This window comes from Rutilus rutilus, assembly GCF_951802725.1.
Source record: "Rutilus rutilus genome assembly, chromosome: 18".
Taxonomy (NCBI): Eukaryota; Metazoa; Chordata; class Actinopteri; order Cypriniformes; family Leuciscidae; genus Rutilus; species Rutilus rutilus.
Genome location: NC_140231.1, coordinates 36,859,936 through 36,887,920, shown reverse-complemented (window position 1 = coordinate 36,887,920; position 27,985 = coordinate 36,859,936). Strand labels below are relative to the sequence as shown.

Genomic DNA, 27,985 nt, shown 5'->3' with positions numbered 1-27,985 from the left:
AGACCAAACAAACAGAGAGCAAAACCGAGTCGCCATAGTGCGGCGCCATCTTCCGCCACATGCTATCTTGCTCAAGACAAGCTCGCATCAGGGACTGGGTTACAGTAACGGCTTGAGTCCAGATAGTTTCGGCCCATTGGAGCGCTCGCCCCATCAGCAGGGAGATGATGAACACGATCTTAGTCCGGTCGGTGGTATAGAGATGCGGCTGCATATCCAGGGTCAATGAACACTGCTGGAGGAATCCATTGCAATCCTCCACCGAGCCAGAGAAGGGCGCTGGTTTGGCCATGGGACTGGCGATCGCGATCGTGGAAGAAGTGGTGGTGGTGGGGATGATGGAAGTGGTGACAGCTGGTGTGATCAGTGTCGTCCTGGAGCAGTTCTGGTGAGCTCATGATGTTGTCTGTCGGTATTGGTCCGGTCTTCTGGTACAGAATCAGACTCAGGAGAAGGAGATGGAAGTCAACAGGAAGTTTATTTTGACAACAACTGAGCGGATAAACTGAAAACAGGGAAGTGGTAAGTGCAATGACACTTTGGAGAGCGGGATGCTGGCAGTGAATGGTATGTTTCTTTTTACAGATGTGATGACTGGTGGATGGTATGATGGATGACGGGAACGCTGGACAACAGTGGACTCGGAGACACAGAGGAAGGACGAGACACTGGAGGATCTACACAGGAGAGAATGGAGACGAGACGGTGGAGGAGACGCTGGAGTGGAGACTGGAGAAGGATCGCTGGAGATATTAGGTAGTTCTTCGCTAAGGCAAGTACAAACAGGACAGGACAATGAGCTGGGTTGAGGAGTGTGTATATATAGTGGAGATGATGAGGGTGATGATGAGGTGCAGGTGTGTGTGATCAGAACTCAGGTGAGGGAGTGCACTGTGATTGGCTGGTGTGAGAGCCTGGCAGATCTGTAACATTTAAAGCTATGGTAGGCTATTTGTTTTATAAATACTTTTTGTTCTACTGGTTGAAACTCTCTTCACATCCTGATAGCAATCAATAATAGAAGTGGTCTAAATATTAAAACATGTACATGCATCTTCTGTGGAAGTCTCAGGACCAAAACATGTTCGATGTACAATGCCGTATGTGTTTCCTTCCTTCACAGTCATCAGCACGTTCAGGAAGGGTGTGCAGAATTAGACAGACATCAGTCAGCGAGATCCAGCAGCTGCTCCTGAACCAAAACAACCAGCTTGATCTGCGTTCACAGACTTCACACCCAAATGAAAACTACCGTAATAATGAGATGGCAACCAGTTGCGTTCTACCGGGAGCTGTTCATGTCCTCAGTCTCATGTCAACACTTTCAATTACTTACTTAAAACTCACTTTACTTACTTTCAGCTACTTAAATCATAAAATATCTATTCAGAACAAGAGTCAGACTGCAAACGTAATACTGATTGAATAATCTTATTGTACAGAACTTTTGAGATTATTGAATGAGTGTGATGATTGTGAGCTCATCTCTGCTTGTTCAGTGTATTTGGCTCAACAAATTCTTGTTAGTTTGTTTTATTAGAGTTTGACCAGGAAACACAGTGACGTCATTTAATACAAACGGATGCAGTTCTTAGTGAAATCCAGCAGAGGGCGAGCGATCGACAGAGACAGTCACTGTAGAACCAGACTTATTCACAAGTTAACATATTCATAGTAGAAATAATGTCCAACAAACAGATGATTGATGGGACAGAACGAGGTTCACGAACTTCCGTTTAGAACTGGTTAAATTTTCAATCACAGAAGAAATAAGAAAAGCAATCATTAGAATTTATTTAATCCACTTCAGCCACTTTGAAGCCTGTGCTCAATTAATAGATTTAAAGTGAAAAAATGAACATTAAAATGAAATCACAGTAGACAGAGATTAGCTTCCAGAATTTTATTAACAAAATAGCTGAATATATTTATAAGTACACAAACACACACAGGCTGGTGAACAAATGGGGTCGTTCTGACCCTTTAAATGTCAATAGAGATTCAGAGTTTGAGAACTATCATTATTACACAGATTAAATGGCACAAAAAATGAACTAGTGCTTCTTGTGCTTTTGTCCTTTCACTACATTTAAAAAGCTTAATAAAATAGAAAGGATATAAAAAATAAGGCATGTTATAGGTATATAAAAATAAAAGGTATACTTCAAATTGAAAGTGTTTTAAAATGCAATATAGTTTATCTGACAACACAGACTGTTGACATACTACTGTCATTCCATTCAGTTCAAATGAATTAAAATTGAAATGCAAAATCCTAAATGTCACACCAGTTTATCTGTTCCTAATCTTTACTATTGTTATAGATTGGGACTCTTACTCTGTCTTCTTCTTCACGATGACCAGGTAGGGCGGGCAGTGTAAGCGGTGTCCCATGATGCCGTGCGGCCGGACACAGAGCATGTGCTGCTTTAGGAGTTTCAGATGCGGCATGACGTCGAAGCGCAGGCCACAGGCGTCGGGCGGGACACGGCTCAGGTGCGGCGGGGCGGGGCTCAGGTGCGGCGGGGCGGGGCTCAGGTGTGGAGGGGCGGGGCTCAGGTGCGGCGGCCAAGTGGTCTGAAGTCCAATCCTCTCAGCTGCCACGGACTCTTTGATAGACAGTACAACAAAGACTTCATCCCACGTGCTGCATCTCGTGTGAATGAACCAGCAGAAGTCGTCCGACTCGCCTGCGGAGAAACAACAGGAATATCGCATCAGCTTTACACAATACAGCTTCACAGTTATAGATAACAGTCAATGATGCAACAAGAGTTCAATTCTGCTGTAACGCAGCCCTAAAAACACAACAGGGTGGTTGCCCTGCACGCTTAATAAACAAACTACAGCTGGTCCAAAACGCAGCAGCTCGAGTTCTTACCAGAACCAGGAAGTATGACCATATTAGCTCGGTTCTGTCAACACGTCCTTCGGATGAGACGTAAAACCGAGGTCCTGACTCTCTGTGGACATTAAAAATCCCATGGCATTTCTCGTAAAGAGTAGGGGTGTAACCCCGGTGTCCTGGCCACATTCCACCCATTGGCCCTTACCAATCATGGCCTCCTAATAATCCCCTTACATTGAATTGGCTCTATCACTCTCTCTCCTCTCTCCACCTATAGCTGGTGTGTGGTGAGCGCACTGGCGCCGTTGTACTGTGGCTGCCGTCGCATCATCCAAGTGGATGCTTCACACTGGTGGTGGTTGAGGAGAGATCCCCTGATATGATTGTAAAGCGCTTTGGGTGTACAGTAGTACATATGAAAGCGCTATATAAATGCCTCATTTTATTCTATTCTATTCTATTCAACACTGCATTGGCACCCTATTAAACATCATATACATTTTAAAATATTGCTGATTACTTACAAAGCACTAAATGGTTTAGCTCCGCAGTGCTTGAGCGAGCTCTTAACGCATTATAGTCCTTCACGTCTATTGCGATCTCAAAATTCCGGCCAGTTGATAATACCTAGAATATCTAAATCGACTGCTGGCGGTAGATCCTCCTCCTATTCAGCACCAAAACTTTGGAACAGTCTTCCTACCATTGTCCGGGAAGCAGACACACTCTGTCAGTTCAAAGCCAGATTAAAGACACATCTCTTTGACCTAGCATTCACATAACACATTATAGACTTCTATAATTCAATGTTAGGCTGCATAGATTAGGTCAGCCGGAACCGGGAACACACCCATAAATCCTGATGTACTCGTTACATCATAATAAGAATGGCGTCAACGCTAATATTAGTGTCTTTGTTTATCCCGAGGTTTACCGCAGTCCGCCGGATCCAGATCTGATGAAGGACCTGCGCCTGGACACACACACACACACACACACACACACACACACACACACACACACACTCACACTCACACTCCAGATCTGATGAAGGACCTGCGCCTGGACACACACACACACACACACACACACACACACACACACTCACACTCACACTCACACTCCAGATCTGATGAAGGACCTGCGCCTGGACACACACACACACACACACACACACACACACACACACACACTCACACTCACACTCACACTCCAGATCTGATGAAGGACCTGCGCCTGGACACACACACACACACACACACACACACACACACACACACACACTTACTCACTCACATTCCAGATCTGATGAAGGACCTGCACCTGGACACACACACACACACACACACACACACACACTTACTCACTCACACTCCAGATCTGATGAAGGACCTGCGCCTGGACACACACACACACACACACACACACTTACTCACTCACATTCCAGATCTGATGAAGGACCTGCACCTGGACACACACACACACACACACACACACACACACACACACACACACACACACACACACTTACTCACTCACACTCCAGATCTGATGAAGGACCTGCACCTGGACACACACACACACACACACACACACACACACTCACACTCACACTCCAGATCTGATGAAGGACCTGCACCTGGACACACACACACACACACACACACACACACACACACACACTTACTCACTCACACTCCAGATCTGATGAAGGACCTGCGCCTGGACACACACTCACACACACACACACACACACACACTTACTCACTCACACTCCAGATCTGATGAAGGACCTGCACCTGGACACACACACACACACACACACACACACACTTACTCACTCACACTCCAGATCTGATGAAGGACCTGCACCTGGACACACACACACACACACACACTTACTCACTCACACTCCAGATCTGATGAAGGACCTGCGCCTGGACACACACACACACACACACACACACTTACTCACTCACATTCCAGATCTGATGAAGGACCTGCACCTGGACACACACACACACACACACACACACTTACTCACTCACATTCCAGATCTGATGAAGGACCTGCACCTGGACACACACACACACACACACACACACACACACACACACACACACACATACTTGTTTTTGCTACGTCGTGGGGACTCCTGACTAGAAGGGTACACGTGGGGACACCAATTTCTAAATACAATAAAGCCATAATTTTTACACAGAAGTGTCTGGGGGAATTTTTGAATCCCAAAAATCAACTTTATTATCAGAAATTATTAATTTTAGAAAGGTGAATTTTTGTCAGGTTTTTCTATTCCGGTGGGGACCTGCCTATTGTGTCTTACCCCAAACCACCACCGAGGGGCGCTATTATGAGTTAGCTGTAGGTTATCTAGTTTTAATACAAATTTAAACCTGTACCAGATTAACAATACATATTAAGTTTAGATAATCATTAAAGAGTTGTTTAAAAGGGAGAATTGTCTATATTTATATTTTTATGGATTTTTACAATTAAAATTTACTAATTCCCATAAACTCTTGTATTTGAATAGACCATTTGTATGGATGTAAACAGTGACAACAGCCTCACCTCACTTCCTGTCTAACAGGAATCTATTTTTCTTCAACTGAGAATCTGAAAAGGTCCACATTTTGATAAATAAGACAGTCATATTGTATGACAAGCAGGAAATGTTCACAGGTATCATTGTGTTTGCTGAATAATTATCTGTGCATACTGGAATCAACTCTGAATTAAAACACGAGCACATGCTGGCATTCAACAGGGTTGCAAGATATATGGCTATTTGTGTTTTTTCTTATTCGTCATCCTAAAAATTTGTCACGCACAGAAACCTATGAAACCCAATGAGTGCGATGTGTATTAATGCGTTGCGGAATATTTCGCAAAACAATACAAAATGTCATCTTTAAGGAGGATGATTTTGTTGTCCTCTCTTCTTAAAAAGAGAAAAAGAAAAGAAATATTGGGTCCATCCAACAATCCTGAGATCGTAGAGAGGAAGAAGAGTTTACTGCGGGATTATCCCGAACGGTTCGAGGTTTACTTCAGGATGTCAGCGGCTCAGTTTGAAGCTTTGCTAGCGAGACTGGAGACACATTAAATAATATTAAGTTAATATAATATATAATAATATACGTTTTTTTTATGCAAATGTGCCACAGTTTTGGACCACATTGAATTCTTTGAGTAGAAGACATTTTATGTACGACCCCCATAAACTTCCCCAAGGAAAGTTTGGAAATTTGGGAAATTACAACAAAAACAAGAATCTACGATTTCTTAATACTCTAACATTTATTTAACGTATCAGTACGTTACCTTTTGAAACACTTTTTGAACTTGTTGCCTTCAACAAACAAAGGCTTTAAGGCATCAATACGATTCTTAACATAAGATTTCACCCCCCCCCCCCAACTTCTCCCCCGAAGTGCTGCTGGTGACCTTCCAGTGTCCTCCATGCACTGGGCTTTACCAGGACCCTTCCCTGAGTCGATGTAGTCCATCAGAGGTTTTTCCACAGCCTGGATCTCTTCTTTAGACCACTTTCTCCGTGGGTTTTGTGAAGATACTGAAAATAAAAATAAATATTAGTAATTGTGATTGGGATAAAAGTAATTGTTATCCCACACGACATGAACGTGAATAACATATCAAATAAATACATGGTCTTCAGTTTTTCTCTCATTGGTTTACAGTTTTATACATACGTTTTTGCTAAAATCTAGTTAGCATGGTTGAAAATCTGTAAATTCTGGCACATGTTTGCAAGCATGATACCTAGCAACAATATAAACAGTGATACTATATTAAAAAGGAATATTTTGACAAAAATATTGCTGGTAATTTAGTCACTATCTAAAATGTGTAATGGACCTGGGCCGAAAATGGACCAAACCAAACATGACAAAATATTTAGGTTTTATTGGTCTTAACCATAATTACTGCTTGGGAAATTGAAGAAGTAAATTTGTACAGGAGGACTTTTCCCTTTTCTTTTCTTTACATGTTTAAGCCTTTAGAAACTAAACATTTACGATATAGGACCTAATTAAAGCTGCACATAATGGGAGGGGTTTACCCATGCTTAAATTATATTGGCCCACGGTGAACAACGACAACAGATCTTAAAAAACACAGTTATAAGGATTTTGCTTGTAAATGAAATGAAAATATAGTTTAATATATTTATGATTGATATATTATATGGTGTAAATATACTGAAAAATATATGAAATAATACATTATATTTTACAATATATTGAATAATACACAAGGAATTGCCACTTTTCGTATATAAAAAATACATTTATAATAATATATTTACACTATAAAATGTCATTAATTGAGTGTACTTCAAAAACATGAGGAACAAGATTTCCTTACATTTCTTAAGGGTGTTTTAATTAAAGTTGTAAGTTGCTAGTACAAAGACTTAAGATTGTTGGGACAATGATACTTTGCATGTATTTCTATTTATTAAACTGTAAATACTTTGTGCATGTCTGAAACTTCACTGAATAAATGCATTTAAAAAAGAATAACTCCAATACAGTTACATAGTTTTTAGATAAAGCAACATGCAGCATATTCTCAATGTTTCTTGTTCTTCTGCTGGACTGAAGCACAGGCTCTGTTCTTCAGCTCAATGGTGACCCACAAAACTCAGACAGCACAAACCCTTTAAACCCCAACACAACATTAAACACTAACAGATCTCTGAAGATCTCAGCACTTTATAACATTATAACATTAGCAGAATAACAAGAAACATTGAGAATATGCTGCATGTTGCTTTATCTAAAAACTATGTAACTGTATTGGAGTTATTCTTTTTTAAATGTATTTATTCCGTGAAGTTTCAGACATGCACAAAGTATTTACAGTTTAATAAATAGAAATAAATGCAAAGTATCATTGTCCCAACAAGAAAAGAGATTTGTTGTCTACAACATGGAGTAACATCCGTGAATGTCACTCACAAACATTACTAGGCAACCAGTAATGGGAACGCCCACTAACGACCTCACCGCCAGCCACTGGCGACATGCAGCGACAAAGTCGCTTGTAGTGTGAACGGGGCTTAACTGTTAGAACGGGATTGTTTTTATACTTTTGAACAAAAGATCAAAAGCTCAAATAACAAAAATGTCTTTTCACTTTCTCTTCTCATATTAACCAATAATGCCAATAATGCAAGGGGGCACTGAGTGCAATTAACTACTCTTTTTCTGTTGGTACACACAGAATAAAAGATACTATTTTCAGAAAACTGTATAAGAGAAAATTATATAAAATTATCTTAAGAATATATATTATCTAGGATATAAAAATAAATAAAATAAAAGCAAGTGAAAAACATGCAAATCATAGAGCACTTGTTCTTTAAAAGTATAACAATATCAGAAGTCTTCATAATCCTCCTGTTTAATTTAAATCGTATTACCTTTGGATGGTTGTTGATTGCGTTGTTCAAATTCATTAGTGAACTCCATTGATTTGTCGGGACACATAATAGCTCTCTTTTAGTAAAAGAATATTCAACAAGCACTCCTAAATATCAGTAAACTAGGCATGTGCCGGTATAAAATTTTATCAAATTTTGGGTGTAGAAAAAAAACAACTTGCATTACAATAGATATAATTGTGATTGTCAAAACATTTGATAACTAAACAGAATTTTACACAATTTTCACGATTTCAGTTCAATTCTTGGGATTTAATTTCAATGTTGATTCAATATTGGCTCTGGATAAATATTAGGTAGGCTACAGTAGATAGCCTACATGTTAATTTTTCTTAAGAAAAAAATATATCTCACATATTACTGTAAATTAAATATAATTTGGTTTTCATTATAATAACAATTATGACACAAGTAAAAATATAATACAAATGTAATATAGTGCACACATTTAGCAAAATACTCCTCTATAGATTTTTTTTTTGCCAATTAACATGCTATGGTCATTAAATGGCTTTCCTGAGGTAAATGTAATGTTCTGTGACATAGGCTAATTGTTCACCTGCAGTTTTATTGACCTCTTTCCATGTCTAAAAAACAAAATGGATCGATATTATGTATGAGGCATATATACCTTTCGGTAAGTTGTACTGCATCTTTAAATAAAACGTAACAGATGATCGGTTTACCTGAACTGAGGCGCTACAGCGATCTGTCAAGTCACATTTACAAGTGCCAAAACGGTATTTATCGTCTGAACTTCGTAATAAAATGGACAGAACATGAGAGCTGAGAATTTTTTTCATATCATAAGTAACCTGCTCTGTCTAGTCTGTCAGTGTCAGTGTCCTCTTTGCTCCGCGATTTTTTTTCACTGCGTGAGAAAATGGATTTGTGGCGTGAGAGCGTGTGAAAAATGAGCCGGATATCAGTGCTTACCTTGGTTAAGAATGGCTACTTCTTAAGGAATGAGTGAAGCCCTTTCAGAATCTGTGCGTCCAAAACGGCAAGTCAGACTGCCGGCCTATAGACCCTTTTACAGTTGGTAAACATAGTGACGTATTTGTGTGGCCGGGGCTTAGCTGGAGGCAGAAAGATCCCTCTGGCCGCTTCACTAACGTTAGTTTGCCAGTTTGATAGCTTGTTTTTTTAACAATGACTGGAGAAAATCCAATTTTATCTTAATGTGCAAGGTCACTCACTGTCCAGGACCGCAATTGTTATTTGCAAAAGTTAATTTTAACGGACGGAAACCGATGACCGTACACGCGCTCAGTCAATGGACGATCTGACAGGATTAACGTTAACGCTACCAACAGTTGAGTGGCCTGACTTCTACACCTACCCGATAGAGAAACTGAGGGTAACGAGAAACTGAGGACATATAAATTTTTAGATGCCTATAACTATGTGCTGAATGGTCATGTAAAGATTTGTGTGTACGATCCGCAGTTCTGCCTAGCAAGCGCCAAGAAGACGACAATGTAAAGAGTGACATATTACTGTGCAATTTTAAAGATGTGGATATTTTCTATAAATAAAAATTCCAGATACAGCATACTCATTTTTCATCGATTCTTGCACCCAACAACACAACAAGATGACATTTAATAATAAAAATAATAATTTAAGCTCCTTATTATGTAGCCGAATCTGTGTTGGTTTGTATTGGCCGCCTCCAGTTTTCCGTTTGATTTGCCTCCAGCTAGTGCCGTGACGTAACTGTGACGTCGGGGCAAAAGAGGTCTATTTGTCAGACTACCAAGTGAATATTATAGGCCACAGAGAACTGACTTCCTCTAATACAGAAGATACTGCAGCACAGACTACATTTAGACTCGAAGAGGAGTACAATGCAGGGAGTGATGAAACTGCCAGAACGAGGTACAAAGCAGGTTCAGCAGTGGCCAGACCTGGAAGTCGGTGTGTAGAAAGAGATGAGTGGGGAGCCTTTTATACTGAATTAGAGAACATTCAAGCTCAAATTGGCCAAGACAATAATCTCATACAAAGTTTCCGTGATCAAGTGCGTCATCATGTGTTATCCAAATACCGTGGGACTTTGGAGGAAACCTAAAGTGCAGATACTCACCTATCACTGAGAGATGACCGAGCCTCTTTTCCTAAAGCAAGGCAGCCACTTTCACACCCTTCTCACTCATCAGCTTCCTTCTCTGCAACACCCCAAGTCTCACCACTCCGTTCCCAGGTATCAGCGGCGTCCTTGGCTGAGTCCCATTCAGTTACCCATCTAACACCACAGAGACCTAAAACGACAGTGGACAGTCCTCAAGAGGATGAGTCATGGCCTGAACCACCACCTCCAGTATGTGACGATTTCCCTTATAGAGCTAGGAAAGAGCATGCATTCCCAGTCACTTACGTTACTTCTGTTAGTTATTCAAACCCAGTGAAACTAGCAGCAGAGAGATTAGTAGCACAGCCCTATTTTGGACAGCATGCTCCAGTCAAGGGAAACGCATTCCATAATCAATCATTCAGGCCTCACAGAGGGGATATCATGACAAACCCCACACCATACAATTCTCAGGGTCAGGGCAGTCCAACATATCATTCCCTCACCTGCCCTCCTACTACTGCTCCATATTTAACGCCTCATTCTGCACCCTGGCTGGATGTTCCTTCGCCACCTCAGCAACAAACTGTGTATGCTCCACAATCAGTGCAGCAGAGTGACCCATGGCTTACACACCCAGAAATGCCATACAATCAGCCACAACACCAGCCTTATGAGATCTTTCCCTCATCGCTGCCAGTACAGGAGAAAGTCTATCTAGGTCCCAAACCACGAATTCCCATGTTGATTCATCGAGACCCTGCGGAGTTCGCCAGGCTAAAGATGTCATTGGAGAATCTAATGCTACCGAGCTCTTTAAATATTGGTAGACCATCTTGAATTAGAGGAAGCCTCCTTTATCGCTGACTCTTACCTGAACTCTGTCACTCCACATTCTGACACAATGACAGCCTTAAATGAGAGGTTTGGTCAGCCGCATCAGTTAGCACTTAAAAGGATAGCACAGGTCATGGATGCTCCTGACATCAAGCGAGGGGATCATGAGGCATTCCAAAGATTCACACTGCAGATCAGAGCTCTTGTTGGGATGCTGAAAACCCTTGGCGTAGAGGGAGAAGTGGAATTAAAATGTGGTTCACACGTCACCAGACTGCTTGGTAAACTACCTCCAGAGTTGTGCGCGGACTTTCGCAGACACCTATATTATCAGTCTGATTCAGTGTATACATAACCTGAATTCTCTAAGTGTCTCCAGTGTCTCCATGCCACTGCAATAAGCGGGGACATAAAGGCCATGTTCCACCAGGTATGCCTTCTGTCTGAGGACAAGCCCCTTCTTCGGTTTGTGTGGAGAAATCTCTGCCGTGATGTGCCTCCTGTGGTCTATGAGTGGCAGGTTCGGCCATTCGGTACCACATGTTCTCCTTGTTGTGCCACTTTCACCCTCCAAAAACATGTGCACGATCACAGCACAGAGGGAGAAGATGTCAGGAATTCCCTAGGCAGGTGTTTCTACGTAGACAACTGTTTACAGAGTCTGTCATCAAAAGCTGATGCCAAAGCTTTGCTTCATAAATTACGTGTACTGTTGGCATCAGGAGGCTTCGAGATCCGCCAATGGGCCAGCAACGCCCCTGACATCCTTAGGCATCTCCCTCAAGAAGCACGCTCCGATAAGGTTGAAATGTGGCTCTCCCAAGATTCTTCTGATGTTCAAGAGTCTATGTTAGGCCTAAGATGGCACTGCCATACAGATATCATCGGCTATAAACATCCACTGGAGGATTACAGCCCAACCACAATGCGCACTGTGTACCGTACATTGGCCAGACAGTATGACCCTTTGGGGCTAATATTGCCATATACGACTCGGGCTAAGGTGATTGTACAGCGACTCTGGGATAAACAACGAGAATGGGATGACCCATTACTGCCTGAGGAGCTGCTCCAAGCCTGGAATACATGGGTAGCAGAACTGCCTGAATTATCTCGCATCACCTTACCTCGCTGCTATGTTCCCACATCTATGGACCAGCCAGAAGTGATACGAGATGTCCATGTGTTCTGTGACGTATCTGAGAGAGCATATGGATCAGTGGCCTACCTACGCTCTGAGGACGCTGAAGGTGGTGTTCACTTGGCATTCCTGCTGGCCAGATCTCGAGTTGCGCCAAAACGACAACAATCCATGCCAAGACTGGAGCTTTGTGCAGCAGTCACTGGAGCTCAACTTGCAAAGCTGATAATCAGTGAGCTCACCTTACCGATCAGGAAAACCATCTTGTGGTCCGACTCGACCACTGTCCTGACATGGCTCCAGTCAGACTTGTGTTGATTCAAGGTCTTTGTGGGAACCAGGATTGCTGAAATCCAAGCGCTCACAGATTGGCGGGCATGGAGGTATGTGAGATCAATACTTAACCCGGCAGATGATCTGACCAGGGGTAAATCCTTGGTGGAACTAGCAAAACCGAATAGGTGGTGTCAAGGTCCATCTTTCCTTTAACGAACCCCTGATGAGTGGCCAGAAGCTCCAGCAGGGACAGTTGGAGAAGATCCTACAGAGCTACGACGTTCCTTGTTCTGCCATTACATTTCAAGTTCTGATAGGTATGTCCCTTACCCACCAGGTATGCTACATGGAGTGAACTAGTGGAGGCCACAGCAAGCACCCTTCAGCAGGAGAAAGCGGAGCAAGCTGCTCCATCTAGTGCAAGAACTTATCAGCAGGCAGTCTCCCTCCTCCTTAAACAGTCCCAGCTCGACAGTTTCCTAGAGGACTATAACCTTCTCAAAGCCAATAAACCAGTTCCTTCCAGTAGCCGCCATCTTGTTCTGGCTCCTGAGTTTGATGCAACAGAAGAGGTCATTCGGGTTGGTGGAGGCCTCCGAAGAGCAGAGGATTTGGATACTAACTTCAAACATCCTATTGTGCTGGATCCGAGCCACTGCATCACCGAACTGTTAATCCAGGATTTCGACCAGAGATTATGCCATCCTGGACCAGAGCGAGTCTTCGCTGAACTCCGACGGTTGTACTGGATATTGAGAGGGCGTGAGGCTGTTAGGAAGCATCAATATGCTTGTCTGGAGTGCCGGAAGTTAAGATCCAAACCTGTTTCACCGAAGATGGCTGACTTGCCTCCTGCACGACTGCGTTTGTTCAAGCCAGCGTTCTATTCCACTGGGATGGACTGCTTTGGGCCTTGATGTACTTACCTCTATCGACACAGATGCCTTCTTGATGGCAGTACAGAGGTTTACAGCACGTCGTGGTACCCCTGCTGAACTTTACTCTGATCAGGGGACAAATTTCAGAGGGGGAGAGAAAGAGTTGAGAGAGGCTTTCACTGTCATGAATTCTAACCTGCAAAGGTTACTGGCAAAACATCAGATCAACTTCCATTTTAATCCTCCAGCAGCTCCACACTTTGGAGGAGTGTGGGAGTGAGAGATTCGCTCTGTAAAAGCAGCACTTAGCACCACAATTGGAGCACAAAGCATTCCTGAGGAAGTACTGAGAACGGTTTTAATTGAAGTGGAGGCAATCTTGAATTCCAAACCGTTGGGGTATGTGTCAGCTAACATCTCAGATGTTGACCCAATAACACCAAATCATCTTTTGATGGGGCGGCCCAGTAGTTCATTGCCGCAAGTTGTCTATCAAGATTCTGAACGCCTAAGTCGCAGACGGTGGAGACAAAGTCAGATACTGGTGGATCATTTCTGGGCCAAGTTCATCCGCTACTACTTACCTGGTCTTCAGCTCAGGCAAAAATGGCAAAGGACTACCGAGGATATTACTGAGGGGTCTGTTGTAATGATGGTTGATAACCAATTACCAAGGGCTCTATGGTTAGTAGGCAGGGTGGTAAAGGTGTTTCCAAGCACTGATGGGCATGTGAGAGCCGCTGAGGTAAAGGTTAATGACAAGAGTTTCATCAGACCTGTGGTAAAGCTAAATCAGCTGCCTGAATTGCCCAAGGAGGATTAACAGTCAATTGGAACACATTTACACTGCAAATGTGGGGGCGGCTGTTACAAAGGTAGCACAAAGGTGCCAACTAGTGGCTATTAGTGGATGCGCGGGAAATGATCGCGCACGTGAAATGCGCGTGAAGAATAACAGCTGCGCTCTCCTCAGGAAGACTGTTATAGAAGTCACGGTGCGGTGTTCGTGTTGAACAATAATAACTGTGTACGTCCTTGCGAGAAAAGTGAGTTTCATCTATTCTTTACTTGTTTAAGATTGATTATATATGTAAATATATAGGAATAATCGAGTATTTACATTTTACATTTACATTTAGTCATTTAGCAGACGCTTTTATCCAAAGCGACTTACAATTTAGGACTAAATTAAGCGAGTCATCATGAAGAGGCAAAAACCACAACAACGCAAGAAGTGCTCAAAATATGAAGTTCAGGCATTATTCAGAGTAGCATAAGCCTGATTAGTGATGTTTCAAAAGGGAAAGGATTTTTTTTTTTTTTTATGAGGTTAAGTGCTCACGGAATAGATAGGTTTTCAGCTGTCTTTTGAATGTTGTCAGGGATTCTGCATTCCGGATGGGGGTGGGAGAGCGTTCCACCAGCATGGAACTGTGAATGAGAATGTTCTGGAAAGTGATTTTGTGGCTTTCTGTGATGGAACCACGAGACGTCGCTCGTTGACCGATCGTAGGCGTCTGGTAGGGATGTAGACTCGTAGGAGTGAGTGAAAGTAGGAGGGAGCTGAGCCTGTGATAGATCTGTAAGCAAGCGTCAATGCCTTGAACTTGATGCGAGCAGCGAGAGGTAGCCAGTGCAGAGAGATGAACAGAGGAGTGACGTGGGCCCTCTTGGGCTTGTTGAAGACAAGACGAGCTGCAGCATTCTGGATCATCTGTAGGGGTTTGGTTGCACATGCTGGAAGTCCGGCCAGAAGAGCATTGCAGTAGTCAAGCCTAGAGATGACCAGGGCCTGGACGAGAAGTTGTGTTGCATGCTCAGTTATGAAAGACCTGATCTTCCTGATGTTGTGCAGTGCAAACCTGCATGATTGAGCTGTCTTTGAAATGTGATCTGTGAAGGTCAGCTGGTCATCAAACGTTACTCCAAGATTTCTGACCGACCTTGATGGGGTGATTGATGATGAATCTAGCTGGATGGTTAAGTCGTGCTGTAGAGATGGATTGGCAGGGAGGACGAGAAGCTCAGTCTTTGCCAGGTTGAGCTGCAGGTGATGTTCCTTCATCCATGTGGAGATGTCCGCCTGACTGCTTGAGACCCGTGCAGCTACTGTGGGATCATCTGGTTGAAACGAGAGGAAGAGCTGTGTGTCATCAGCATAGCAGTGGTAGGAGAAGCCGTGTGCCTGTATGATGTGTCCCAGTGATGTGGTGTAGATGGAGAAGAGGAGGGGACCAAGAACTGAACCCTGGGGAACCCCTGTGGTCAGTTGATGTGCTCTGGATACCTCGCCTCTCCATGCGACCTTGAAGGACCTACCTGTGAGATAGGACTCAAACCAGTGGAGTGAAGTTCCTGTGATGCCCAGTGATGAGAGGCTGGACATAAGGATCTGATGATTCACAGTGTCGAAGGCAGCAGACAGATCCAGGAGAATGAGGACTGAAGATTTGGAAGCAGCTTTTGCGATTACAGTAATGACAGTAATGCAGTCTCAGTTGAATGCCCTTTCTTGAAGCCAAATTGGTTGACATCCAGCTGGTTGTTTAGAGACAAAAAGGATGTTACTTGGTTGAAAACAGCTCTTTCAAGTGTCTTCGCAATGAATGGTAGGAGAGAGATAGGTCTGTAATTCTCTACAAATGATGTGTTTAGCGTTGGTTTTTTAAGCAGTGGGGTAAACCGAGCCTGCTTGAATGCTGTGGGGAAAGTGCCAGTATGGAGGGATGAGTTGATGATGTGTGTGAGTGATGGAAGAAGTGTGGGAGAGATGGCTTGTAGAAGGTGTGAGGGGATGGGGTCTAGAGGGCAGGTGGTAGGGTGACTGGAGAGGAGAAGTGTAGATACTTCTTACTCGGTTAGCGAAGAAAAGGAGGACAGAGGGGTATTGGCTGTGGAAGGGGTCGGTCTGGGTTCCTGTGTGTGTGGTGCTGAGAACTGACTGATAGTTGTTGTTTTGTTGGTGAAGAAGTTCGCAAAATCGTCAGCAGTTAAGGAGGAGGCGGGTGGTGGTGGAGGTGGACAGAGGAGAGAGTTGAATGTCTTGAAGAGTAATCGTGTGTTGGAGGAGCTGTTGATCTTGTTGTGGAAGTATGAAGATTTTGCAGCATGAACATCAACAGAAAAGGAAGAGAGGAGAGATTGATACATACTCAGGTCAGATGCGTCTTTTGATTTGTTCCATTTCCTCTCCGCTGCCCTAAGTTCAGTCCGGTGTTCCCGAAGAACCTCAGACAACCAGGGGTTGGAGGGAGTAGCGCGTGCTGGCCTGGAGGAGAGAGGGCAGATATTGTCTAGAGAAGAGGTTAGAGTGGAGCATAAGGTGTCCCTTGCGGTATTCACATCCAGAGATGAGAATTGTGAGGGTGGGGGAAGAGAAGATGACGCGGCAGAGGAAAGATGGGAGGGGGAAAGTGAGCGCAGGTTTCGTCTGAAAGTGACTGGTGGTGGGGGTGGTGGTGCAGGGGTAGAGAGATGTAGACTGAAAGTAATGAGGAAATGATCTGAAACATGGAGGGGTCTCACCAAAATGTTCTCTGTGGTGCAGTTGCGTGTGTAAACCAGGTCCAGTTGGTTGCCTGATTTGTGAGTACCTGAGGTGATGAGTCGTTTGAGATCGAAAGAGGCTAGGAGAGAGATGAAGTCTGTTGCATGCGGCTTTTCGAGATGGATGTTGAAGTCACCGAGGACTAGAAGTGGGGTGCCGTCCTCAGGGAAAGTGGACAGCAGCACATCCAGCTCATCTACAAAGTTTCCCAGCTGACCTGGGGGGCGATAAATGACTACAATATGGATCTTAATGGGAGTTGTAAGTGTAATAGCATGATATTCAAATGAGTTGTTGTTGCATAGAGAAGAGAGCGTGGAGTATTTGCAATTGTTAGAAACGAGAAGCCCTGAACACCCCACCTCTCCCAGACTGGCGAGGGGAGTGAGAGAAGGAGAAATTGCTAGAGAGAGCAGCGGGGGTAGCAGAGTCTTCTGGACGAATCCAGGTCTCAGTCAAGCCCAAGATATTAAGAGTAGGATGAGATGCGAAGGCTGGAATGAAGTCAGCTTTATTGACTGCTGACTGACAATTCCATAGACCAACGGAAAGAGAGAGAGGAGTGTGTGCGGATGAGAGAATGGGACGCAGATTGGCAGTATTGCGCTGCCTTTTGCGCGTGATGAAAGGGCGTTGTCGAGAGATAACAGGAATGTATTGAAAGCACATGTTGATTAAGGTGAACAATAAGATAAAAAGAGGGAAGGAAAATGGAAAAGGAGATACTTAAGTGCCTTTCTGGTGTCCTTGCTCGGTGGAGTCGCGCAGGTAGAGTCGATGGTCTTTACCCGAGTCGGTCTTCACACGAGGAGGCTGAACACGAGAGCTGAACGCTTCCGCTGACGCTTCCGCGACAGCGCGCAAATTACATAGATATACAGATAATGCTTTCACCGCTTGAGTAAGTACAGCTGTTTCGGTCGGGCAATTAAGTGAATAACGCGAAAATGTGCCAAATCGAAACTGCTAGGAGCAAAGGCTTACAGTAAGTGCAAATTAGACTGCAATAATAATTTTCACTCGCGGCTGTTGTTTAATGTAGCAACGTGTCTAACTAAAATACAGAATTAAATAAAATAATAAATAATAAAAATACAAAATACAAAATAAGCAGAGAATCGAAGATGGGCTTACCTTGACTAAAATGCAGCACTGAAATAACAGGAGAACAGAGTATTCTAGAAAAAACACTTGCGCGCTCTTGCTCAGGGTTTTTCCTACATTGACATTTTTTTGGCGGCCGCCAAAACGATTTTTTGTCCCGCCAAAGCCTTATTTGATCTGTAATTGGGTTTTGTGAGTGAAGCAGGCTACTGACGGAGTGACGGAGAGAACGATCACAGCACCGCGCGGATTCTTATATGCATCGCGATGCAGACGTGGACGATTCTGAATCGATTCACAAATGTCAAAAAAATCAAACCTCTGAAAAAACATAATATTGACGGAACGCTAAAGACGGAACTCTAGCGGACGTGCAGTGTGCGTGCAGTCTGTGGCGCGCACATATAACAGACTCGCGCACTTAACAGACGCATGATGGCTGAGCGCCAAATTCGAACGGCACCCTCTTCGTTAAAAGCTAGCGTATGGAAAATTGGCAATTTCATTGTTACCTATTTAGTATTTTTTGTATGAAAACTGCTTTCAGTAGCCTATTTAGTTTTCACATCAATATGCTGTAAACCGATCTGTTATACGTACGTTATACTGCCCTGCAATATGTGCAATGCCAGTCACAAAAAGTTACATTTTGACTGTGCTCTCTGCAGATGTTCATTCACTTTTTTTGTATAAGCTGTTTTTGATTGTGGTATACAGCAAACATTTCAAGTCATACCTCTTTATTATTTAGTTGTGAATAAGGGAGGCTTTGTATGTTACTAATTATTCAGAATATGCATAAGTCCACAAGCATTATATGAGAGCTGCTGGTACATCATTCTATATTTTTGAACGAAAACTTTATGATTTTGCTACAGCAAAATGTTTTTTTGTCTGAAGGATTATATTGCTCATTGGAAATAACAGGAGGATGTTGGTTAGAAGTCTATTATTAAATGCTGGAGATTCAGAATATGCTGAAGTTTGTATTAATTTACTACAACGCTAGTACAGGCACACATTTATTTTCATGTTGGTTCTTTGCAATGTTCAAATCACTTCCATTTGTTTTATTAATAAAATTAATATAGGAAGATGGAAGTAAGTTCGTTATGGGTCATCATAAATACTATGCTTTAAAAGTACCAAGTAAAAAAAAAAAAAAAACGTTAATAATCGATAATCGTTACCCTCTGAATCGTAATCGAATCGAATCGTGAGATGCCTAGAGTTTCCCACCCCAATCTGAAATGATAAAAGTAAGTGTGCTTACCTAATTTAGCAAGAGTGTTTAGTAAAATTTAGCCTTAATAATCCACAGTATGTATAGGCCTATGACAATGTGTAGTAAAATACCTAAAAAAAAAAAAAAAAAAAAAAAAAAAAAAAACACAAACTGTTTCTTTGTATTTATTTTAAATTTAACATTTATTGTCAATATTGGGCTTGCGGATCATGTGGGTACTAGGGTACTCTTTGCTGTGTGTGGATGACCATGTCAGTCAGCCACCACCGAAGACCAATTTTGACCCAGGAAAAACCCTGTTGCCGTGCCTCTTGTATGCTGCTCGCTGGTCCTCGTATGCTGCTCGAGGTCATAAATCCACTCGAGAGAAATGACGAGTCATGCCGTGTAGTTAACAGAGTGAACGTCATTGTAGAATGCTGATGCATGTTATTTGTAACTGATTTCAGTTTTGTGCTTGTATTATACAAACAGATATCATCATTGTTTACATTACTTTTACATTATTTGTTCTGTAGCGATTATGTTAAGGAATGGTGACTCACATGTTATAATTCACATGTTTAAATTGGTGTACTGTGTTAAATATAATGCTAAGCTGATGGATAGACTTCATCTATAATATTACTTTATACAATGTTATATTTATTATTGTTTTTTTTTAGTTTCAGCTACACTACATACACTACACTGCATTCATACCCTCCAATACCTGATGTAAACATACCATTCCTGTTAATCTGAACTGAGAGGCAACTACTTCATTCAAGTCTGCATCTGTAATCAGTGTGTAATGTATGTCTGTGCTGCCGAAGATAATTCAGTATTGTCCTAAGATTGTCCTGCGTTCTGACCGACGCTCCAGGGCGAGAACTATAGCCTCCTAAGCACCTGTGGTCCTTTCTCTAAAACAACATCAGTGCGCACGTTTCGCGAAGCATATACGCAGTGTTTAAGCGGTTGATGGAAAATAAGATAATGCACGTTCTATAAATCTAAATTCTGATCTATTATTTTTCACGGTATTTTTAAGTGCCCGCGATAACAATATTGTGCATATTCATTACCGCGGTGTATCGCATTAACGAATACCGGCACATGTCTACAGTAAACACACTCAAATTTTTCTTCCAATAATATTCAAGCCTTTTCTAGCTTTCCCATCATTCCCTTTCAGTAGCTGACTACATACCTGCTGAATCTGAAGCACCATTTCCAGTCTCATTTTCAGAGTCAGATCCATCACTGTCCATCAGTACTCTCTCTATAAAACACAGTAAACATACAGGTAAAATTAACAAGTAGCGAACAAAATATTTTTTAAACAGCTACATTCAACCAATGTCTATAACCAACAATGGAGTTCCAGCTGATCATTTCCAAGTATCAAAATAAGGACGATATCAATGACACCAATTTAGCAAAACCTGTAGTTACCACAAATTTAATGTGAACTGTCACTTTTAATTTCATACAATGATAAAAAATTACAACAAAACAAACTTAACTACAGTATCCACTGAAATTGACAGTACACAGGACAACATGTTGTATTTACTCGACACGTACAGTTAAGTAATAATATCAATGTCCAGTTACTGAACCATTACTAACGTGTCAGAGTTTAGGGGTAATTGCCCAAATTTATTTAGCCATCAGAAATTAATTTTCACCAACGATGAATGCATTTAAAAGTACTTTTTTTTTAGATATCAGCGAGGTATTTTTTATCTTTATATTGAACACGAAAAGTACACTTTTGGTTTCACAATAACACGATGATCATATGGCTAGACATATTAATATTGTTTAATGCCACAATACCAAATCTTCTGTCCTTTGAAAGCGTTTCAAATGTTTAACAAAAAAGTAAAAATACTGAAATGTTTTTTTAAATGAAATTTTTCACTAAAATAAGCAGATATAGGCTAATCACCTACTTGCCTTGATTTCTAACAAATGATCTGTTTTCTTTTTTAATTAAACCATAAAGAAAATGTACAGATCAAGTTATAACAAAAAATTTAAGATTACAAAAATCAACTTTAGATTGTATTAATTACTACAATCATCCCTTAATTACTTTGTGATAATGTTGTGGTCTCTAAACTTCTATTTAAACTGACCGGTTATTAATTAAAACATTATTTTAATCTGCTATCTTTTGTTTATAGGTAAATATTGAATTTCATGCACATCCATGAACTTGGCATGGTGTTGCAAGAGACTGAAAGGAGGGCGCATGGGGGGCTATGTTGGATATTTCTTTTTCTCCAAGGTTGTGCTTTTAAAAACCTTGGTTACTCTGGCTCATTAAGCTACATATATAAGCTTTAAGAATTAGGCTATTTTAAGCAATAAGTGACGCTCTACAATTTGACATACCACAAATGAGTAAAATGTGTTTTGTAGCCTACTATCTTCTCATTATCTCACCTGTGCATCCAGAGCTGCCATTCGTAACTTTAGTCTGCAAGCACAAGTGTCATAGACAGTCAGACATCATGGTCAAACATCACATTACACTGTATTTAAAACTGCAATGGTACAATTTGGCAATATATTAAAGAAATTGACATTGTAACATAAACCAAAACAATTTCATTTTGACTGAAAATAAATGCCATTTATTGTCTGGTCTTGAAAACTGCATTACAGAAGTAGAAAAACTTGTCCTAAATTTATTAAACTTCCCTCTTGCTTTTGTAAACCCATTATTGATGTTTATAGTGATAAAACGCATGAATCTCAGGCCTGGCCTCAGACTCCTGTAGGCCGCAAAAGATCCAACTCCTGGCCATCTTACATTAATGTTATCAACAGTGAGCTAATCTAGGTGAAGTAACAGGGACGCAAAATGTATAGTTTAGAAGTTACATAAAGACAACAACATTTTAAAATTAGGCGAAGTTTAAAAGCGGATTACCGCTAAACATGCAGTCACCTATACAATCCTATCTGTGGCCTTAAAACATGAGCTTAAGACTCTTAGGAATCTAAACCCCTAATGGATATATTATTATTAGACTATCAATATTTTCATTTTGGTACATTAATCTATACTTTCTGCAAAGCTGCTTTGAGATTATGATTAATGTGAAAAGCGCTATAGAAAATAAAATGACGTGACATTTACGTTACGATATATGTGCAAACAATATACAAGTTAAATAAACAGCACCAAGTTATTTTGAGAACCTTGTACAAGAAGTCAAAAACTTACCTTTTCGTCGGACATCTTGTCTCCTCCGTATCTCGCCGCGTCCGTCGCATCCCTGCCTCTCGAGCTGCATCTGAGTGTGTCGCAGGTGTGAGACCCAGGAGAGTGGGGGAGGGGGAGAGGCGACGGTCGCGGTGGGGACTCGAACCTCAGGTTCTGTGTGATCTGGGTCAGCCATTACTGACACTCGCTCGGCGCACTATATATATATAGCTATGTTTATTACCCGCGCTTTTTATTTTTTCTTGTGCGGTTTTTGTATTCTTTAAAAAAAAATATGTATGCATATGCTCTGATAATATAGTGTATAGGATATATGCTGTTATAAAAGAAATACATTTTCTGCTCAAATTCAGATATGTTTTTTTTTTAAAGTACAAATAAAATGAATGACAGAATGTAGATGTTAAAAGACATTAAATGTAATATTAAAAAACAACACATTAATGAATGGAACCAATTTGGAACTATTAAACAACTCACAAAAAGAGTGACATTCATAAAAAAAAAAATTAACTATTACAAGACCTTGTAATCAACAGAACAGATATTATTTTTACCCTCTGAGAGGACATCAAATAAATAAAATAGGTTTGAGAGCAGTGAGGCTTGTCTTAAGTGAGACCACACTCTGGATACGAGGCCTCCACACGTACGCTAACGTCCTTTAGAAACTGTCTACACTGATCCTGAAACTCTTTAACTGATCATTCTCCTCATGACTGTTAAAATAACAACAAACATCTTCACAGAAAGTGCTCTCCTTGCTCATACTGTTCAAGACAATGACTGAAACCATGTATTGCTAGCACTTCTCTTGCTACTGCTTTCTCTCCAGACACACTGCTTGTTGTATTCCTCATTTGTAAGTCGCTCTGGATAAAAGCGTCTGCTAAATTAATAAATGTAAATGTAAATGCGCTCACCTAATCAGCAGTTCGCCAGGTAGAGGAGAATGGAGAAAGAATTTATTTGCAAACTACATCAATTAACTGTCAATTCAAGTTAAAAATACTATAACGTGATTTAATTTATGGTAAGAATAACACATAGTAAAAATAAATCAAACGATGATGCGGTTTCTCCACACTGGGACACGCTTCTGGCTCAGCCACTGGTTCAGATTCTCCCACAATTACATGAAACTATTTACAATAACACGTACTAACTTAAACATAAATAAGAGTGTGTTGTACACATTTACGTTTGCATGTGTACTGTATGTACGTGCATACACTGGTGTGTGTTAGACTAGTGATTATGACACAGTGCTCATCATTTCCAGGATCTGAGTTCACCTTGTCAGAGTAGCCATAATGATTTAGCACCTGTGGTCACCAACATCTGGACCCAGAGGTCAATGTGCAGCTAGAGTTAGGGTTAGGGTTAGAGTTAGGGTTAGGGAGAGGTACTGGTCCACCACATCCAGGGTTAGGTTTAGAGTTAGGGTTAGGGTTAGGGAGAGGTACTGGTCCACCACATCCAGGGTTAGGGTTAGGGTTAGGGAGAGGTACTAGTCCACCACATCCAGATGCTGACAGCACCTCTGCTTCATGCCCTGCTGGCTCTATTAGCTGCTCTGCTAACACGACTGCTGGGGATGGTCAGTCCTCCACTGTGGCCTTTAGCTGCTCCTGCTGTGACACTGGGAACGGGAGTGCAGACGCTGGCACATGCTTACCTCAGCATCACAGGGGCATTAGCCATGTTCTTAGCTAGCGATCATTGCCCCACTTCTGCTTTACTAGCAGCACATCTGGATGCTGGATCAGTATTTCTACATCTGTTTCTCTCTCACTCTGTGCTGTCCACATCCTTTAGCTTCATGAGAAGAGCTGTGTCTGGCCCGTTCTCCCACACTGAGCGCTCTTCTGCTGAGAGTCCTGCTAAAGCAGTGTCAGTCTCTCTCTGTTAGCTCAGAGCATCTAGTAAAGCACAGGGTGTGGAAGACTACTGATAAACTGTGAGATATGAGGGTGTCATGTGCTGCTCTGTTAGCCTAGCGGCTAGCATTTACCAGAAAATAAAGGCATAAAAATAGTGTGTTAGTAGTTCACTTTTAAGGTTTTTGAGAGAGCACAGAGAATGTCTGTAGTTATCAAATATCACACCGTTTGTGCAAAGGAATTACAAAAACAGACCAAAATATGTTGAATCCTATTTGTATGTAGTGATATATTTAAAGAAAGCCAGAAGATTAGAAATAACAGCAGCTGCCAATTTTAGAAACAATGATTGTATATTGTCAGGGCCTGTTAATATATATATATATATATATATATATATATTTATATATATATATATATATTTATTTATTTATTTATTTATTTATTTATTTATTTTTATTAGTGATCTGTTGAAAGTGAACTCTTTGATTCTGTGTAATGTATGCAGAAAGGCTCTGTCAGAAGTGTATCCCAGAGTGGAAAAACTGTATTATCATTTACTGATCATGATTTAATTAGATTAGAATTAAATGATAATTACATATAAGAGGAATGATATAATAATGTATTATAATTACTTTAACAAAATCACTTTGGAGTGTTTTTAACCTAAACTGACAATGAATTGATTTAGTAGATAATCCCCCCATACAACAGTCCATGCAGAGGCGAGACTGAAACCCCGGAGCTGGCCAACCTCGTTTGATTTCTTTCCTATTGTCATCAATAATGAGTATATGAATATAGAAAGATCCTTGATAAATTACATAAATGGCATTTTCAACAGATATGTTATATTCTAATCATTTGATTCCTTATGAGGAAATATAGCAAAGAATTTGCTAAATTAAAAAAAATAATATTCTGTTTGTGGCTCAGTCTATCCAGAATTTTCATTCTAGTGTATCAACAGTACATTTATTTAATTCTGTTTATTTTATAAAGTAATATAAATAACTAAATAGTATACTAATATCTAGTAGAAATATATAAAAATAAAAACCCTATTAACTTATCTCACTTTAGTGAAAATAGTTTAATTTTATTATTGACCAATACCCCCGATAGGGCGCTAGAGAGTTTCACACTTTTCCAGAACAATGTGACTCGTGGGGACGGCAATACTCTGTGTGACCACCAGGGGCGCATAGATACACACTCACACAGATTTTTGTCTTGAAAACGGTCTTCATGGGGACTTCAGAAAAAACTGCATGGGGCGTGTCTAGACACTGTCTGGGAGGTGCCTATGGGGCTTTGCCCGTGGGGACCTCAATTTAGGTCCCCACGGTGACACGAGTCCCCACGAGTCTGTGTGCATTCAGGTTGAAGTCCCCACCGGGATAGAAAAACAAGAACACACACACACACACACACACACACACACTTACTCACTCACTCACACTCCAGATCTGATGAAGGACCTGCACCTGGACACACACACACACACACACACACACACTTACTCACTCACACTCCAGATCTGATGAAGGACCTGCGCCTGGACACACACTCTCACACACACACACACACACACACACACACACTTACTCACTCACACTCCAGATCTGATGAAGGACCTGCACCTGGACACACACACACACACACACACACACACACACACACACACACACTTACTCACTCACACTCCAGATCTGATGAAGGACCTGCGCCTGGACACACTCACACTCACACTCACACTCCATATCTGATGAAGGACCTGCGCCTGGACACACACACACACACTCACACTCAATGATTGATGTTTTGGGGCCGGTTATCCCAATTAAACCAGTCAAATGGCTTCACATTTGATGCTCGATCCAGCCAGCCACGGCTGAACTGCGAGTATAACACGTTGTCTGTCACTCTCGCTGCAAGGAAATAAATTGTTTTCTTTTTATAAATATAATCTCAAGAATCTATTCTTTTGTATGATTGTCAAATTTTATCCCAATTAAAGCAGTCAAATGGCCCTGATCGCGGTTCAGCCGCGGCTGGCTGGATTGAGCGTCCAGCAAAGCATCAGTAAGCAACCAGTCGTGATCACAGCCATTTGACTGGTTTAATTGGGATAACCGGCCCCAAAACATCAATCATACAAAAGAACATAATCATATCAATAGATGCATATTAAATGAGCTAGAGAGGAAGGAACACAAAACACAAAAACTGCCAGCCAGCCACTGACAGGTCACGTGACATGCCATTGAACCCCTACTGGTTTTCTGTGAGAACGGTGTGTGTTAGCGGCCCCTAAGTTAATAACTAATGATCTCTGCAACAGAGGTGAACCAATCAAAACTTAACTTTAGCTGGACAATAACTTTATTCTAGAGCTGATGTAAAGTCAAAACAATCTCTGTTACTGTAATCTCCTATTATCACTGTAAAGTGTATCACTGGATCACTAACGATCTTTATTGTTAAAGCGCTGTATAAATGAAGGTGACTTGACAACAGTGTCTTTATTCAGCTGAAATCAGTTCAGAGATTGATAATTATCAGTTATGGAACGGATAACCTGCTGTGTTGTAAGGATGCACTCGACACAGGTTACCTTGAAGGTATATATTTAATTCAGAGGGAAACGCAAAAATAATACAAAATGGCAGACCAGACCATTACAGAATTACATCTCAGTGATAAAGCAGCGATGTCTTCATCCATCATCCACTTTCTGTACATAGACGACGAACGTGAAAAGAGCCTCCATCACAGTCTCCACACACACACACACACACACACACACACACAGCAGAAACGGAGCGGCTCTTACCGGGCTGCGAGTCTTTGAACCGGACCGTGAGTTTCTGCTGCCCGTCTATGATCTGCCTGTAAGTGAGCGCCGTGCAGCTCAACACACACTCCGACGGCAGATCTGCGTCCAGTGACATTTCAGCAACAACCTCATCTTTGTCCACACACTCCTGCACACACAGAGCGAAGACGGCCGACAGCAGCGCTCCCCAGTGCAGCCACGCAGAACACACACACGCCATCGAGCTTCAGGACGGGTCGAGCTCCTGAGAGAGAGAGTGTGTGTCTGTGTGTGTGAGAGAGAGAGAGTGTGTGTCTGTGTGTGTGAGAGAGAGCTGCTCCGCATGGGTTTAAACTCTTTTACTGAGTGCGCAACAGCATGTGATACATACACACACACACACACACACACACACACACACACACACACACACACACACACACACACACACACACACACACACACACGTTTGTTTAGCTATACTTGTGAGGAACTCCATAGACGTAATGGTTTTTATACTGTACACATTTTATGTTTATTAATCAATTTTCCTTGTGAGGACCAACAAAAAGTTCTCACAAAGTAGGGAATCTCAAGTTTTACTATCCTTGTGGGG

General features: G+C 41.6%; 1 protein-coding gene across 1 annotated transcript; it reads right to left on the bottom strand.

The window, feature by feature from the left end:
• Positions 1-1,888: 1,888 nt before the first annotated feature.
• LOC311277214 (uncharacterized protein) lies at positions 1,889-27,782 on the bottom strand. Its single transcript, XM_084387441.1, has 2 exons — positions 27,388-27,782; positions 1,889-2,690 (listed from the first exon to the last, which is right to left on the bottom strand). Exons 1-2 carry the CDS (start codon positions 27,608-27,610, stop codon positions 2,335-2,337), a joined length of 579 nt encoding a protein of 192 aa, XP_084243567.1. The 5' UTR covers positions 27,611-27,782; the 3' UTR covers positions 1,889-2,334.
• Positions 27,783-27,985: the final 203 nt, after the last annotated feature.